Source organism: Populus alba, chromosome 18, assembly GCF_005239225.2.
Source record: "Populus alba chromosome 18, ASM523922v2, whole genome shotgun sequence".
NCBI classification, from domain to species: domain Eukaryota; kingdom Viridiplantae; phylum Streptophyta; class Magnoliopsida; order Malpighiales; family Salicaceae; genus Populus; species Populus alba.
Genome location: NC_133301.1, coordinates 13,647,853 through 13,661,427, shown reverse-complemented (window position 1 = coordinate 13,661,427; position 13,575 = coordinate 13,647,853). Strand labels below are relative to the sequence as shown.

Below are 13,575 nucleotides of genomic sequence, written 5' to 3'. Positions count from 1 at the left end.
TGGAATAGCAATGGGTGGGACATGGATTCTCTGGTGATGATCGGAGCAAGTTGTCTAGCTGGTGGCCGGACCAAGTCAGCCTGTCGTCTGTGTGGAAGAGCAGGGGACTAGCGTGACGGCAGCCTCATTAGTTGGGCCATGGGTCATAGGCTTTCACCGCTTCATTCAACCATTATTTCATTTGCTATCCCTGATCAAGGGTGAATAAAATAACCGATTCGAGAAATCAAATAAAAAAAGGATTAAAAAAAATACTTTGGTTTCATATTTGAGAAATTAAAAAAATAAACCCAAACTAAACTATTTTTTTAAAATAAAAAACTGAAAAGGCTAAAAAATACCTTTATCCATAACATTCAAGCACGTTAATAAAGCCAAACTAAAAAATTCATAGACTTAGTTTTTAAAATAAAAAAACCAAATCAAATTGAACTATTTGATTTGAACCTATTGTTCAATCAATATAATTAAGTATAAAAAATAAAGATAATTCATTTTTATATTTAATTTCTTCACACGAGCATCGAGAGCTTAAAACATCTTATTGGTGTTATTTTATCCAACCTTGTTCATTGAGAAACAATGAAGATGTTAGTTTTTTAATGGTGTTGCAATTGTGCCATGTTATTTTATGTTAAATTAATGGGTAATGATTCAAATATTGTGAATATGCACTTGATTTAACAAAAAAAAATAATTACCCTAAACCTAATCTTAAAGCCTTGAAAACCCTAAATTAATTGGTTCTAGCTTGATTGATTATAATATTAAGTATTGTAGTAATGTTTAAACCATTGTTTTCTTCTTGTAATGAGTGTGTTGTTAACTAAATACAAAAACCCTCAATTTTTTAATTCAGGCTACTGATCATAATAACCCTAATTGATAAAATTAGGGGTTTGACATGTATTACTGCTAGATATGTTTATAATCAGGGTTTCTACTAAATAGTTCTCTAACTAAATTTGTAATGTTTGTAAAGACAGGATATAGGATGTCATTTGTTGTTGTTTACCATGGTAGCTTGTCACACGTTGAAAAATGTTGTCTTTATGACTATATGGCTTATATGGACATATTATTCATATGCAAACAGGTTTTCAATGTAGACATATATGGTTTTAAAATAAGGGATGATAGTAAATTAAATATTTGACGATACATCAACGCTAAAGCTTATGAATATGTATCAAAGAGAAGAAAGAATATGCATTTATGTTGATGTTATTGCTTCTATAACAATGAGGATGTCAAGGTGTTTCACCAACAAGATTGAAAGCAGTAGAAGAATTGGAGTAAAATACTTTAATGTTGGCTGTTGTGAGCAATAAAGTTATAATGAGATTTGATATGGATGAATTGGGTTTTCTTAATGATGATGATGTTTTGGAAGCTAGCAGGAATTTTAATGATAACAATTTAGAAAGTGAAAGATTTGGAAGGGGTAGTGCTGGCACTAATAATGTGCATGATGAGGATGGTGATAAATATGTAGATGAGAAGAAAAAAAAGAAGGAGGATAATGGTGATTATATTCCTGCAAATGAGGAAGGATTTGAATTTGTTAACAAATAAAAAGATGAAAGAATTGCTAGCTTAGATAATGATACATGTTCTGGTAAAAGTTTGTTAAATAGCTTAGAATCAGAGGATGAATGAAAGATAAACAGTGATGAATATAATAATAATATTGTATTTAGTACAAATTAAACAATAGTTTTAAAGGTTCTAAAGATGAAAGTATAGGGATTGAGAAGAAGCATTAGAAGGCAAAGGTTGATCCTATATCTAGTTTTAAATACAAGACATTTAAAAGAGGAGTTGATGGATCAATTAATTTCCAAGATTGTCAAATCTTTCATAATATCAACCATTTTAGAGTGTTAAGAGAATATAAAGTTAAACATGTCTATTATTTGAAAAGATACCTTAATCACAATAAAAAAGTTATAGTAACATGTTCAAGTGTTGCTTATGAGTGAAGGATTTATGCTTCTTAGGAACACTACTTTCATAGTGTGATTTTTAATCTTGCAAAGCTAGTCTGAACATGTTTTGATTCTTAATAAAAAGTCTAATACAAGTATGCTTATCTATAAAAGTATTAACAAACAACAACAACTTTACACTTGCAAAATTTGCTTTTATATTATGATTCTTAATCCAAACTCAATGTAATTCATCTTTAGTCCTTTTCGTTTTATTTTTTATTTCATCAATTTCATTAACACCTTCTTCCTTTTTAGTTGTTAATTTAATATCATTAATATGTCTGCACCAATTAATGAATGCGTTCTTGCATGACCTATCATCACATAAGTAAAAAAGCTTTTCTTTTTTGCATCTTTTTTTGATATTTTAACAACTACTCTTTTACCACATTTCATGCGCTTTCTATTCTTGAACTTTAATCCATCAAAGTTGTTGCAAGTTTATAGGCTATTAGCATTTGATGAATATGACAATATTATTGTGGTAATTTTAGTGTGTGTTGGATTTATACGTTGGGCCGGTAAGTTTAGGTAGTGTGTCTGCAAAATTTATAGTAAAAAATTGTTATTAGAAGGTGAAGATATGTTGTTGCAATTGTTTTATAACAAATTTGTTTAACTAATGTTAGTTTCAATGGTGTTTTTCGTTGGGTTGAAATGATGAACTAAACTAGAGAATTTTTGCTTTTGGTTAAAATTAATAAAAAAAAATTATATGATCTTGAAATTTTTTTTGTTGTCTTCAATTTGATCAAAAAATATTGTTGGATATATTATATACATGGTTTTAGTGGTATTTTTATAAATAGAAGGACATTATGTAATGACTAGTTTTTTTATAAAAAAAATTCCCAACAATCATACAACTTTTTTTCCTTATTTTTAGTTATCAATGACATTTTAGTCATTAAAATTGTTATAATAACAAACCTATAAATAATGGTTGACTTTTATCTTAGCATTGCAAAGAGGGATGTAAAGTAAAATGAAGTTATTAAAGTGTGAGAGTCAAACCATAATTTCTAAAACCTTGGATTGCAAACAAGAAATGACCAAAGTATATGAGGTTTTTTGTAATTATCCCTATTGACTATGATTTCTCAAATTTTCATATAATTATTAATCTACATTCCAATAAGTGTATAGGTGTTTGTATTGATTTGTATTGTCACGTAAATATGCTTTAGATTTGTTAGATGCTTTTTTATCTACTCATCTTTGATTGGTAATAATCAATGCCTAATTTCAACTTCATAACTTTATTTTATGCTTATAAGATTAACTGTTTTGAAGCATTTTTATTATCAATTTAAATATATGGTAGAAGAAGGCGGATTAAAATGTTGTTTGGTGTTGCCATGTTTTTTTTTTTATTATTATTTTTTTAACTTAAAAAAATATCAAATTAATATTATTTTTATATTTTTTTATTATTTTAATAAATTAATATATAAATTTTTTAAAATATTATTTTAATATATTTTTAAATAAAATATACTTTCAAGACAAGCACTAAAATATTTCTGAATGGTCCTAACAAAGTTTTAGAAAAAATTACTGCTCCCAATTTGATGCTTAAAGTTTTAAGAAACATCATAATGCCCCCACAAATTTTCATATCCTAACTCTTAACCCTCGACTTTGTGCTGATATACACTTGTATCCTTAACCTCACCTCATTGTTAAATGGGAGAATGACTTGCTTGGTTTTTTTTTTTTTAAAAAAAAAAAGCTGTATCATTTTCAAGAAAAAAAAAAAGTATAAAATGCAAATCTTTGTGTCAAAATATAAATCTAGAGACACCAAGATCCCTCTAAACGTCGTCGTTTAGGCACTTAGACGGGAAGCAAATGACAGTCCTTGAACTGTTCTACATCTCCTTTTCTTTTTCTCAAAATTCCAAAACAGCCCCTATAAATTTCACTCTCTTCCAACATTAGCCCAACTTTTATCATTTAGTTTTCCAATACACCCTTCTCTCTCTCTACTTCGATAATTCACTCAAATTCCACAAAGCCCCCAATTCTAGGGTTTCCATCTATCTCAAATCCCTGCGTCTCATCCTCTGGTAAATTCCTTTTTTTTACTCTTTATTAATCAAAGATTTTATCTTTCTCTCTAAACATCCATAAAGATTTCACCTTTATAGTCTTCTTGTATGGTTTTTATTATTAAAGAATTGGAAGCTTATGGTGGTATACTAATGCAGTGACTTTTTTGTTGATTTGGTTTGTTCAATCATGTTTTCTTGAGATTTGGGTTGATGGGTTTTTGTTAAATAGTGTTGGTTTTGTAGATATGTTGGCTAGTTGATCATAGACTTTGGTTTGGTTGACTCTTATTTGTGTGAACTGTTTCGTTTGTTCGTGTTTCGATGTTTTTGTTTATTGATAGTGCCTGTGTTGTTTTTCCTTGTTAGGAGTTTGCAAAGTGTTGTGTTTTTTTGTTGTTTTACTTGTAATGTGGTTGTGAAATTGTTGGTTTTTGAAAATCCAGTTTATTCTGTGTTGTCGGTGGTTATACCTTGGATAAGTAGGTTGGGTGCAATGACTGGGAAGCTTATGACATTGTTATTCTATGTTTGAAAGGCAATAGCTGTGGCTGTAACCAGAATGGCTTCGTTTCCTGTTGTGTTGAAAGGGACTGATGGACCTGGACCAAGAAGTCGGCGGTTAATTCAAAATTAGCTCTTAACATGTGTTGTAAAATGGGATAAGGATAGTGAAAGAATGTCTGATTTTCTGGCCTATCGGTGTTTTTAGGAGTTAGTGGTGTTTTTAGGAGTTAGTTGCGCGTACTTCTAGTGTTTATTCATGATTTGTGTTTGTTGGCTGGCTTGTTCATATATTAGAGCTTTACGTGTCCCTTGAAAGATAGAACTTGAATAACTATATTTCAGTTGCAAAAATTTAAACCAATTTGGTTTTGATTGGCCCTTGATTTAAGGGGTATGCTATGCCACACTTCTTGCACTCAAGCACTTGTTCTGGTAGGATTGAGTGATGTCTTTGCATATAATGACCAACTTGTGCTGTATTACAAGATATTCCATGCTCCAATATTTACAGGGCATGCTCCTAGCCTTCCATATAGATTGTAAATCATTGAATTGCTCCATCAAGATATAAGTAAACGACTTCGCAAATTGTTTGTAACCATATGTGCTTATGCTCTTCTAAAACTATGATCATTTCACATATAACTTGTATTTGTATGTTTTTACACTGAAATGTAGTCATTTCATGATAGCCTGTGTACATACTTGCTAATTGTGAACGTATGAAACAAGTGTTTTACTTGGAATTTGTGTGTCACACAGAAGTTTATACTGTTTTGGAGATTAAAGAGATGCATGACATGTATATATCTCTAAATACTTTTTTGGTTATAAAGACATGTTTTGATTGTCAGTTTGAACCACAGAAGCGATTTCCGATGCCGAGGGGAAAGCTCATACTGATCTGCCAGTCTGGTGGTGAGTTTGTGAGCAATGATGATGGGAGTTTGTCATATATTGGAGGAGAGGCACATGCTCTAGATATCAATCTTGAAACCGTGTTTGATGATATGAAGTTAAAATTGGCTGAAATGTGCAACTTGGAATATGAATCTTTGTCAATGAAGTATTTTATCCCTGGAAACAAGCGAACTCTAATTACTGTATCTAGTGACAAAGACCTAAAGAGGATGTTTGATATTCATGGGAACTCGATCACAGCAGATGTATATGTCATGGGAAGAGAAGGTTTTAAACACGAAGCCTACTACATGCAAGCTAGCAGGTACATTTTCCACCTTTCATGTGCCTCATGTCTCTAACAGCATAGATTATTGATTTTTCAATTTTGAACAAGCCTTATTTTATTACTTACTGAAAATCAGTGATTGTCAAGTTGTATGGAGAGATTTCAATGCCACAACTTTTCTCGGCAAACTGGGTCCATTGCTGAATGACCTTGTTTTCTTCCGCAGAAATCGTTAGTTTTTAATTTGGTATATTGTGATAGGTGGCATTTTATTGGTTGCAGCACGTGTATTTTCTCTCTCTCATGCATTGATTAATATTAGTATTAAAACTACAGAGCAAGTGGGATCCAACTAGCTGAAACCGTGCTGTCCCCAGTTCCTATCACAGTTGCTCCTACTGCTGCTACCTCTGGCAATCATCGTGTGTTGTCATCTAAATCCAAAAGAGCTGCCAAGGCTAAAGGTCAAAGCCGAGTGCAATCTCAACTTGCTGTCACTCCCGCTACTGTTTCCTCTGGCAGTCGTCATGTATTGTCTTCTAAAACTGCAAATGCTGCCAAAGCAGAAGCCAAAAGCCCTGCTAGTTCAGTACTGGCCATTACCTCAAAAAAATCTTCTCCCACCATTACCAAGGATCCTGGTGCTGGTACTTTGATTCCAACTGATCTTGTCACTGTTCCTGTTGATACAGCTGCTAATGACTCAGTTATAGTTGATATGAATGCTTCCCCTGCTGATACTGTTAAGAAGCGAAGGCGCACTGCATCCTGGAAAATCGGTGCCAATGGTCCCAGCATCGTTCCTGACGACGACAATGGCGAGAGCAACAGTGATAGCAATGGTGATGATGATGGAGAGATGAGAAGTGCATCACGAAAGAGGAACATGAGGACAAGAAAGAGTACATCATGGAAGAAGAATACTTGGGATCATGATAATACTGTTGTGGATGTTGCTATAGAATGGCAATCAGATTATGAAGATACTGAACTATCTGTAGATGTTGTCAACTCTAAAGATGTTTCCGTGGAAAGAATGGTTGCCTCTTGGAAAAAAAGAATTACTGGGGTAGGACAGGACTTCAAAAATGTTGCTGAATTTCGTGATGCCCTGCAGAAATATTCCATTGCACGCCGTTTTGCATATAGATTGAAAAAGAATGACACTAATCGAGCAAGTGGCAGATGTGTGGTTGAAGGTTGTTCGTGGAGGATTCATGCATCTTGGGTTGAATCTGAACAGGTATTTAGGATAAAAAAGATGAATAAGTCACATACATGTGGAGGGGAATCATGGAAGCATGCTACACCAAATAAAAATTGGCTGGTCAGCATTATAAAAGATAGGTTAAGACAGATGCCACGCCAAAAACCAAGGGATATTGTCAATGGCCTTTTCCAAGATTTTGGGATGGAGTTGAACTATTCTCAAGTATGGCGTGGAATTGAAGATGCAAAGGAGCAGCTTCAGGGTTCGAAGAAAGAGGCATATAATATGTTGCCTTGGTTTTGTGATAAGATAGAGGAGGCTAATCCTGGCAGTTTTGTGAAGCTTTCCATTGGTGATGACAGCAAATTTCAACGTCTTTTTGTATCATTTCATGCCTCAATATATGGTTTCCAGAATGGCTGTTGTCCAATTCTCTTTCTTGATTCTACAACATTAAAATCAAAATACCATGAGATTTTGCTGACAGCTACTGCATTAGATGGTGATGATGGGTTTTTTCCAGTTTCTTTTGCTATAGTGGATGTTGAGAATGGTGATAATTGGAAATGGTTTTTGGAGCAGTTGAAAGATGCAATTTCAACTTCACGATCAGTAACTTTTGTCTCTGATAAAGAGAAGGAGTTGATGAAATCGGTGCTTGAATTATTTGAGAATGCTCACCATGGTTACTCTATATACCATCTGCTGGAAAACTTGAGGAGGAACTGGAAGGGGCCATTCCATGGAGATGGGAAAGTTTCTTTGCCTGGAAGTTTAGTGGCCGCTGCCCATGCAGTCCGGCTTGATGGTTTTAGAATGCATACTGAACAAATTAAACGGGTTTCTTCGAAGGTGTATGATTGGCTTATGCAGATTGAACCAGAATACTGGACAAATGCACTATTCAAGGGAGAGCATTATAATCATATCATAGTAGATGTTGCAGCGACATACGCTGACTGGATTGAAGAAGTGCGGGAGCTGCCTATCATTAGGAAGTTGGAAGTGCTTACATGCAAGATAATGGGGTTGATCCACACTTGTCAAAGGGATTCAAATGGCTGGACCACAAAACTTACTCCATCAAAGGAGAAAAGGCTACAAGAAGATGCTTTCCGAGCACAATTTTTAAAAGTACTATTCTCAACCGATACATTATTTGAGGTTCATGATGACTCTATTCATGTTGTGGATACTGAAAAAAGGGAATGCACTTGTCTTGAGTGGAAACTGACTGGGCTACCTTGTCGCCATGCTATTGCTGTCTTCAAATGCAAAGGCAGTAGTGTATATGATTATTGTTCAAAATACTATACTGTTGATAGCTTTCGCAGTACATATTCGAAATCCATACTCCCTATTTTAGACAATTTCAAGGATCTGGATGAAGAAAAGGATGCCCCAGAGTCGGTGCAGGTGCTTCCTCCTACCACCCCGAGGCCTCCAATCCAGCCAGAGGAAAAACGATACTACTACAGAAAGGGAGAACCCACAAGGGTAATGTCTTGCAGCAGATGCAAGGGAGAAGGGCACAACAAGGCTACATGCAAACAACCCGCCCAACCATCAGAACACGCTACAACCCCAGCTCCAGCACTAGCCCTTGATGCCCCAGCACTTGCCCTTGATGTCCCAGCACTAGCCCTTGATGACCCAGCACTTGCCCTTGATGACCCAGCACTAGCCCTTGATGACCAAGCACTTGCCCTAGATGACCCAGCACTTGCCCTTGATGCCCCAGCACTTGCCCTTGATGCCCCAGCCCCAGCCCCTGATGCCCCAGCCCCTGATGCCCCAGCCCCAACTCCAGGTGGCAGAGATCCAACATTGATAGCCGAACCCTTGGAACAAGAAGAGCCAACGTTGATAGATCCCTGTCCTGGTAGTCCGAGCTCAGCTAAAGTTCCTTAATATGCTCAACTACTAAAAAATTGGACTTTGTTGGGACTGCCCTTCCATTATAGGCAATAATGTACACCTTTATGTTTATGCAGGTTATGTAGTCTCACCATTATATCAGCTCGGAAGTGCTCTGCACTTCATATAATGAATGAAATATTGATGTGTCAGTGTGAAACTGCCTTGTCTTTTTGTTGCCTGAACAGCAGGAATTCTAACATTCGAGTTTGCACTTTCCTGTAACCATTTTTGCCACAACTGGACTGTGAGATGCTGAAAGTCTACACAATCTGGTTGTAGAAACGGCATTGATTCATAACTCATGGTCCTGAACTCCTGGCACGTGAGGAAAAAAGAGAGGAAATCATATGGATGCCTTCTACTTCATGCAGGGGATGAGGGCAGCTTCCATAAACTTGGAGCATCAAAAAGTTTACCACCCTGGGACAAACTGCAGTTTGCCTCTTTCGTATATTAGATTGTTAATGGTACTATTTCACTTAATTCCATATGGAATCGATTTTTGTGATATTTCTTGTAGCTGCATTTCCTTTTAGAACTGAAATTCATGGTACGAATTTTAGTTTGTCAATCCTTGCAAGAATGGAAGCTTGCTTTGTTTGCAGTGAATGGAGCCTGCCTGTATACAAGTCAATTTGAATCAAGGATTCTTGTAGATATATGGTACCAGCAGGTATTTCAGAGGCACTTTTCCTCTGTCAAGGGGAAAGTAGTGGCCAACCCTTTAGAAATGTGTAAATCTCCACCTCGAGTGGTCATTTCTCTAATACTCTTTTGACTCCACCCCTTAAATCTAATTGCAAATATGCGTCTTCCTTCGTTGGCTACATCTTATGCAGCGAGAGATGAGAGTAAAACATGGTGCCTTCTCTTAAATTAGTAGCTCTCATCTTTTCTGGCAGAGAATTTGACAACCTTTTCGGCTAATGCATAGCAATAGCCTGTGCTTGTGCCTTGGCACTCTTGTCGTAGTTTTTTCAACTGTGGAATTGACAACACCAAGGGGGGCGTATTACATGCCACCCTAGTCAATCCTATATATCCCTGTTCAAAACTTCCATGCAGGAACAACTTGAAAAAAGATAAGACATACGACATTGTCGTTCTTGAATTTAAACTGCCACTCTTCTTACACCAATACAATTACAGCATGGTCAACTCATACAGCAAAAACTACGATGGTCATTTACTAATATTTTGTATTTGTTGCATCGCCACTTCATACACCAATACAAATGTGTGTACAATGTTGTAAACTCATACAACAAAACCAAGATTGTCATTTACTGATATTATCCTGAAAAAGCCGCCTTAAATGGTGTCCATACCTAGACAAAAACTATGGTATGTCTCTCTAGGCCTAGCACTAAAAGAGAGATACCGCAGGTCATGCTTCTTTTTCAACGTTCTTGACAGCAATGAGACTGCGAAGGACAGCAGATCAAAATTCTCTAACACAGCTTGCGAAGACTATTTCAACCACCTATACTTCTGTCCAAGTTCCCCATCTTAAGTATGCTATGTCTGTTCTAGATAATTAATAGCATAGACGTGAGTCAACAACACATTACTCTTGTTCTCTGGAGGCATCTTCTTCAGAGAGCAAGCCCAAGCACAATGGACAGGGAGGGTCACGCATATCTTCAAGACTTGTTTTCTGCTCCAAACATTCTGAATGATAAACATGGCCGCAAACTAGAATGGCCACAACAGAGAATTCGCCAGCAGTTAATGCATTTCCTATAAAGTAGGGTTTCCTTCTCACTAGTTTCTGACAGATTCCACATACTATCTTCAGTGCATCAGATGAAACTGCATCCATTACCAAGGAATTGAATCTAACCCTGTCTGGCCTGCTAAATTCTAATTCCTTGTTTTCTGAAAAGGTGGAAAAGAATTTAAGTCAACGCAAGTAAATGTAAATAGCTGATATTTTGAATCTTAAAGTTGCATTGAAACTTCATAATAATGAAAAGTAGATGTAAAACTCCTGCATCTTGTGCACATAGAAATTTGCTCCGAACTTGTAAAAAATGATACCATCTCTGATGTTTTGTGGAATAACAGAGAAATTCTTTAGGTACCCCATTTGTTTATACATGTGTATAAAGCAGCTAGATGCTACTTAATTTCCTTGGGGAGAGAAAAAACATTGTATTCAACACCATGCAATTATGAATATCTCACCTGTATGGCAACCATGCCCAGAGCCTAGATGACTGCTCAACTTGAATGTAAGCCTCTCATCACATGACAGGGCAGTCTTCCCACGAGAAGTTGATGCATCGGCATGACTCCCTGAGTTTCTCCTAGAGTACTGATGACCATAGTGGTGACGTGATCGTTTCAAGACTATTGAACGGCCAAGGTTGCAATTCTGATGTGCATGAGAATGGTGGCCATTTAATAGCTTTAAAGAACCATCCGAAGCATCCACCCTGGGTGAGAGAGGCCTTAGCTCACTAGAGTCTAGCAAATAAGATTTCTGCAAAAGGAAAACTACAAACAATTATATTTCTATTTTTCTTTTCTTTTTTTATGAAAAAGACAATTAAATTTTTATATGGTCATAGTGATTAAAAAGAAAGAAATAAAAAATGTCAAGTCCTGCACCAAGTATCCTGACCCGGATGTGAGTTTTCAAGTTTTCAATTAACCCCTCATCGTCAATCATGTAGGAACGATCAAAAGAGATTAAAGCAGAACATGCAATCAGAAATTACCATGTCTCATAACTAAGGAAAAAAGGACTAACCTGTCTGGACAATAATTCTGTTCCAGAAGAGCATGGCATGTCATCTGCACCATAAAATACAGTAATTATTTCAGTCCCAATCATTTCTACTTGCACTAAGAATGAGCTGAAAAAGAACTATTTTCTATTCTAACCAATTACTTGACACAAAAAGGTTACAATCCTTCTTCTCTAGCCAGGTATCATGCACTTTCAACTCACACTACATTTTTATTAACCAATTTGTCAGAAACACTGTCAAGCAGACTTGATTATGAAGTTGAAGCAAATGAAGAAAATGCAACTAATGAATCGCCACAAAATAGGGCAAGAAACATGATTAGCTTCAACAGGTTTGTAAGCAGGTCAGCCAGCCACAAATGTAAAAGATGTACAGAATAGCTCAATGTGGAAACCCTTTAACTAGAGGCTTCCTAAGAACAGCAATCAAAAAACTCATATAATAACATTTAAATTGATGATGAGAGGACAGATTGGAAGATAAAAATAATCCAATCTATCATTGCATGGACTAGTTATCAATCTTAAAAAGCTAGAAAGGTATGCGTTGAAATAATGCTCGCGGGTCAAATCCCTGGGAGGGCAGATAAAGAAGGCAATCCATCAAATAAAATTACCAATCAAGAAATCAAACTGATCCAGAGTTTAATTGCCAATTAAGATGTATTGACAGGTGGTTCCCTTCAGATAGTAAATATTTCCACTGAAACAATTTTGAAAACCCTACGAATATAAAGAACATATTGGAATATAAAGGTAAAAGGCACTGAAAATGGCGGTGAACACAAGATAGCAATCCCAGAAGAGATGGCAGAGATCAGAAAGCCAGCCATGTACTGAAAAATGTTGTAAGCCAAATTAAGAGCTCAATTCATAGTTTTCTTTCCCTTTACTTTTTGGCTTGGTTAATTAATTTAAACACTTTCACCTTTCTCTTCATTTCAATTTCCCCAATCTGACACTCGAAATCCATGCCCATAGACTTAATCCCCGAAAAATCAATCACTTCTCTCCTCAGAATTCATGTTGCAATTGCACACATTCTCTGCTAGGATCCCAAAACACCATTTCCAACAGATCAAACAATAATCGAATTACTTATTAAACAAAAACGATCGTACTCGTGATAATTCAATCCAGCCTTGATCAAGGGGCAATAACCCCAAAGCATTTCTCACAGTGAGAAACATCAGAAAGATCCAGAAACAGGAGCAACCAAGGCAAAACAATTTGGAGAAAAGGCAGGCAAACAAACCCTAACACTAAATTTTACTGTTAAGATAAAAAAAAAAAAAAAAAAAGACTCCTCTTTTTTAAGACAGAGAAAAATCAAATCTTTAATCTTCATAGCTTCATACATATCAGATTCTCATAAACCACAAAATCTCACTCCGAGAAACCCCATAATTGCTTCCCTTCACTACAGTTATAATCCCTTTGTCGAAATCCCATTTCCATTCACTCATCAAGATTCAAAATTCCCTTTTTTCGCTTCATTTCTCACCATTTGGTCCGGAAACCAAACAACCACAAAATCATTTTTTTTCAAATAAAAAAACGAAGAAAGAACAGACACATTACCCGAAGAAGAATTATACTTGTTCTTGTTATGATCACCGCTACTTCTCTTTCTCTTCCCCATAACAAAAACAAAACAAACTAAAAGACTTTGATGGTTTGGTGGTGGCTAATTGTATTTAAACTGTTAAAAGGGCCTGTGAATCTGCGGTGAGAAGAACTTTCGTGTGTGATGAAGTGAACCTACGGTCATCAAACACATAGGAAGGGAAAGAGAAGCCGTCTTAAAGTGCGAAATAGTTTGTGTGCGATTGTCTGTTTGTGTCCTGGTTATTCGGAACAAAATTAAAAATTAAAAGATAAAAGATAAATAACTAATAAAATTTTATTAGTTATTTTTTAAGATATATTTTAAAAAGAAATAAAAAAAATAG

At 35.6% G+C, this 13,575-nt stretch overlaps 2 protein-coding genes across 4 annotated transcripts; one reads left to right on the top strand and one right to left on the bottom strand.

Moving 5' to 3' along the window:
* Positions 1–3,913: 3,913 nt before the first annotated feature.
* Positions 3,914–9,025, top strand: LOC118052053 (uncharacterized). Of its 2 annotated transcripts, none has more exons than XM_035062865.2 (3): positions 3,914–4,060; positions 5,416–5,774; positions 6,075–9,025. In XM_035062865.2, exons 2-3 carry the CDS (start codon positions 5,428–5,430, stop codon positions 8,857–8,859), a joined length of 3,132 nt encoding a protein of 1,043 aa, XP_034918756.1. In that variant the 5' UTR covers positions 3,914–4,060; positions 5,416–5,427; the 3' UTR covers positions 8,860–9,025. The 2 variants fall into 2 exon arrangements, with proteins under 2 accessions (XP_034918756.1, XP_034918755.1); XM_035062864.2 differs by having other exon boundaries at positions 3,920–4,060; positions 5,404–5,774.
* Positions 9,026–9,940: 915 nt separating this feature from the next.
* On the bottom strand, positions 9,941–13,457 carry LOC118052054 (uncharacterized). Of its 2 annotated transcripts, none has more exons than XM_035062867.2 (4): positions 13,205–13,457; positions 11,624–11,667; positions 11,056–11,353; positions 9,941–10,746 (listed from the first exon to the last, which is right to left on the bottom strand). In XM_035062867.2, exons 1-4 carry the CDS (start codon positions 13,263–13,265, stop codon positions 10,436–10,438), a joined length of 714 nt encoding a protein of 237 aa, XP_034918758.1. In that variant the 5' UTR covers positions 13,266–13,457; the 3' UTR covers positions 9,941–10,435. The 2 variants fall into 2 exon arrangements, with proteins under 2 accessions (XP_034918758.1, XP_073262161.1); XM_073406060.1 differs by lacking the exon at positions 13,205–13,457 and adding an exon at positions 12,552–13,198.
* Positions 13,458–13,575: the final 118 nt, after the last annotated feature.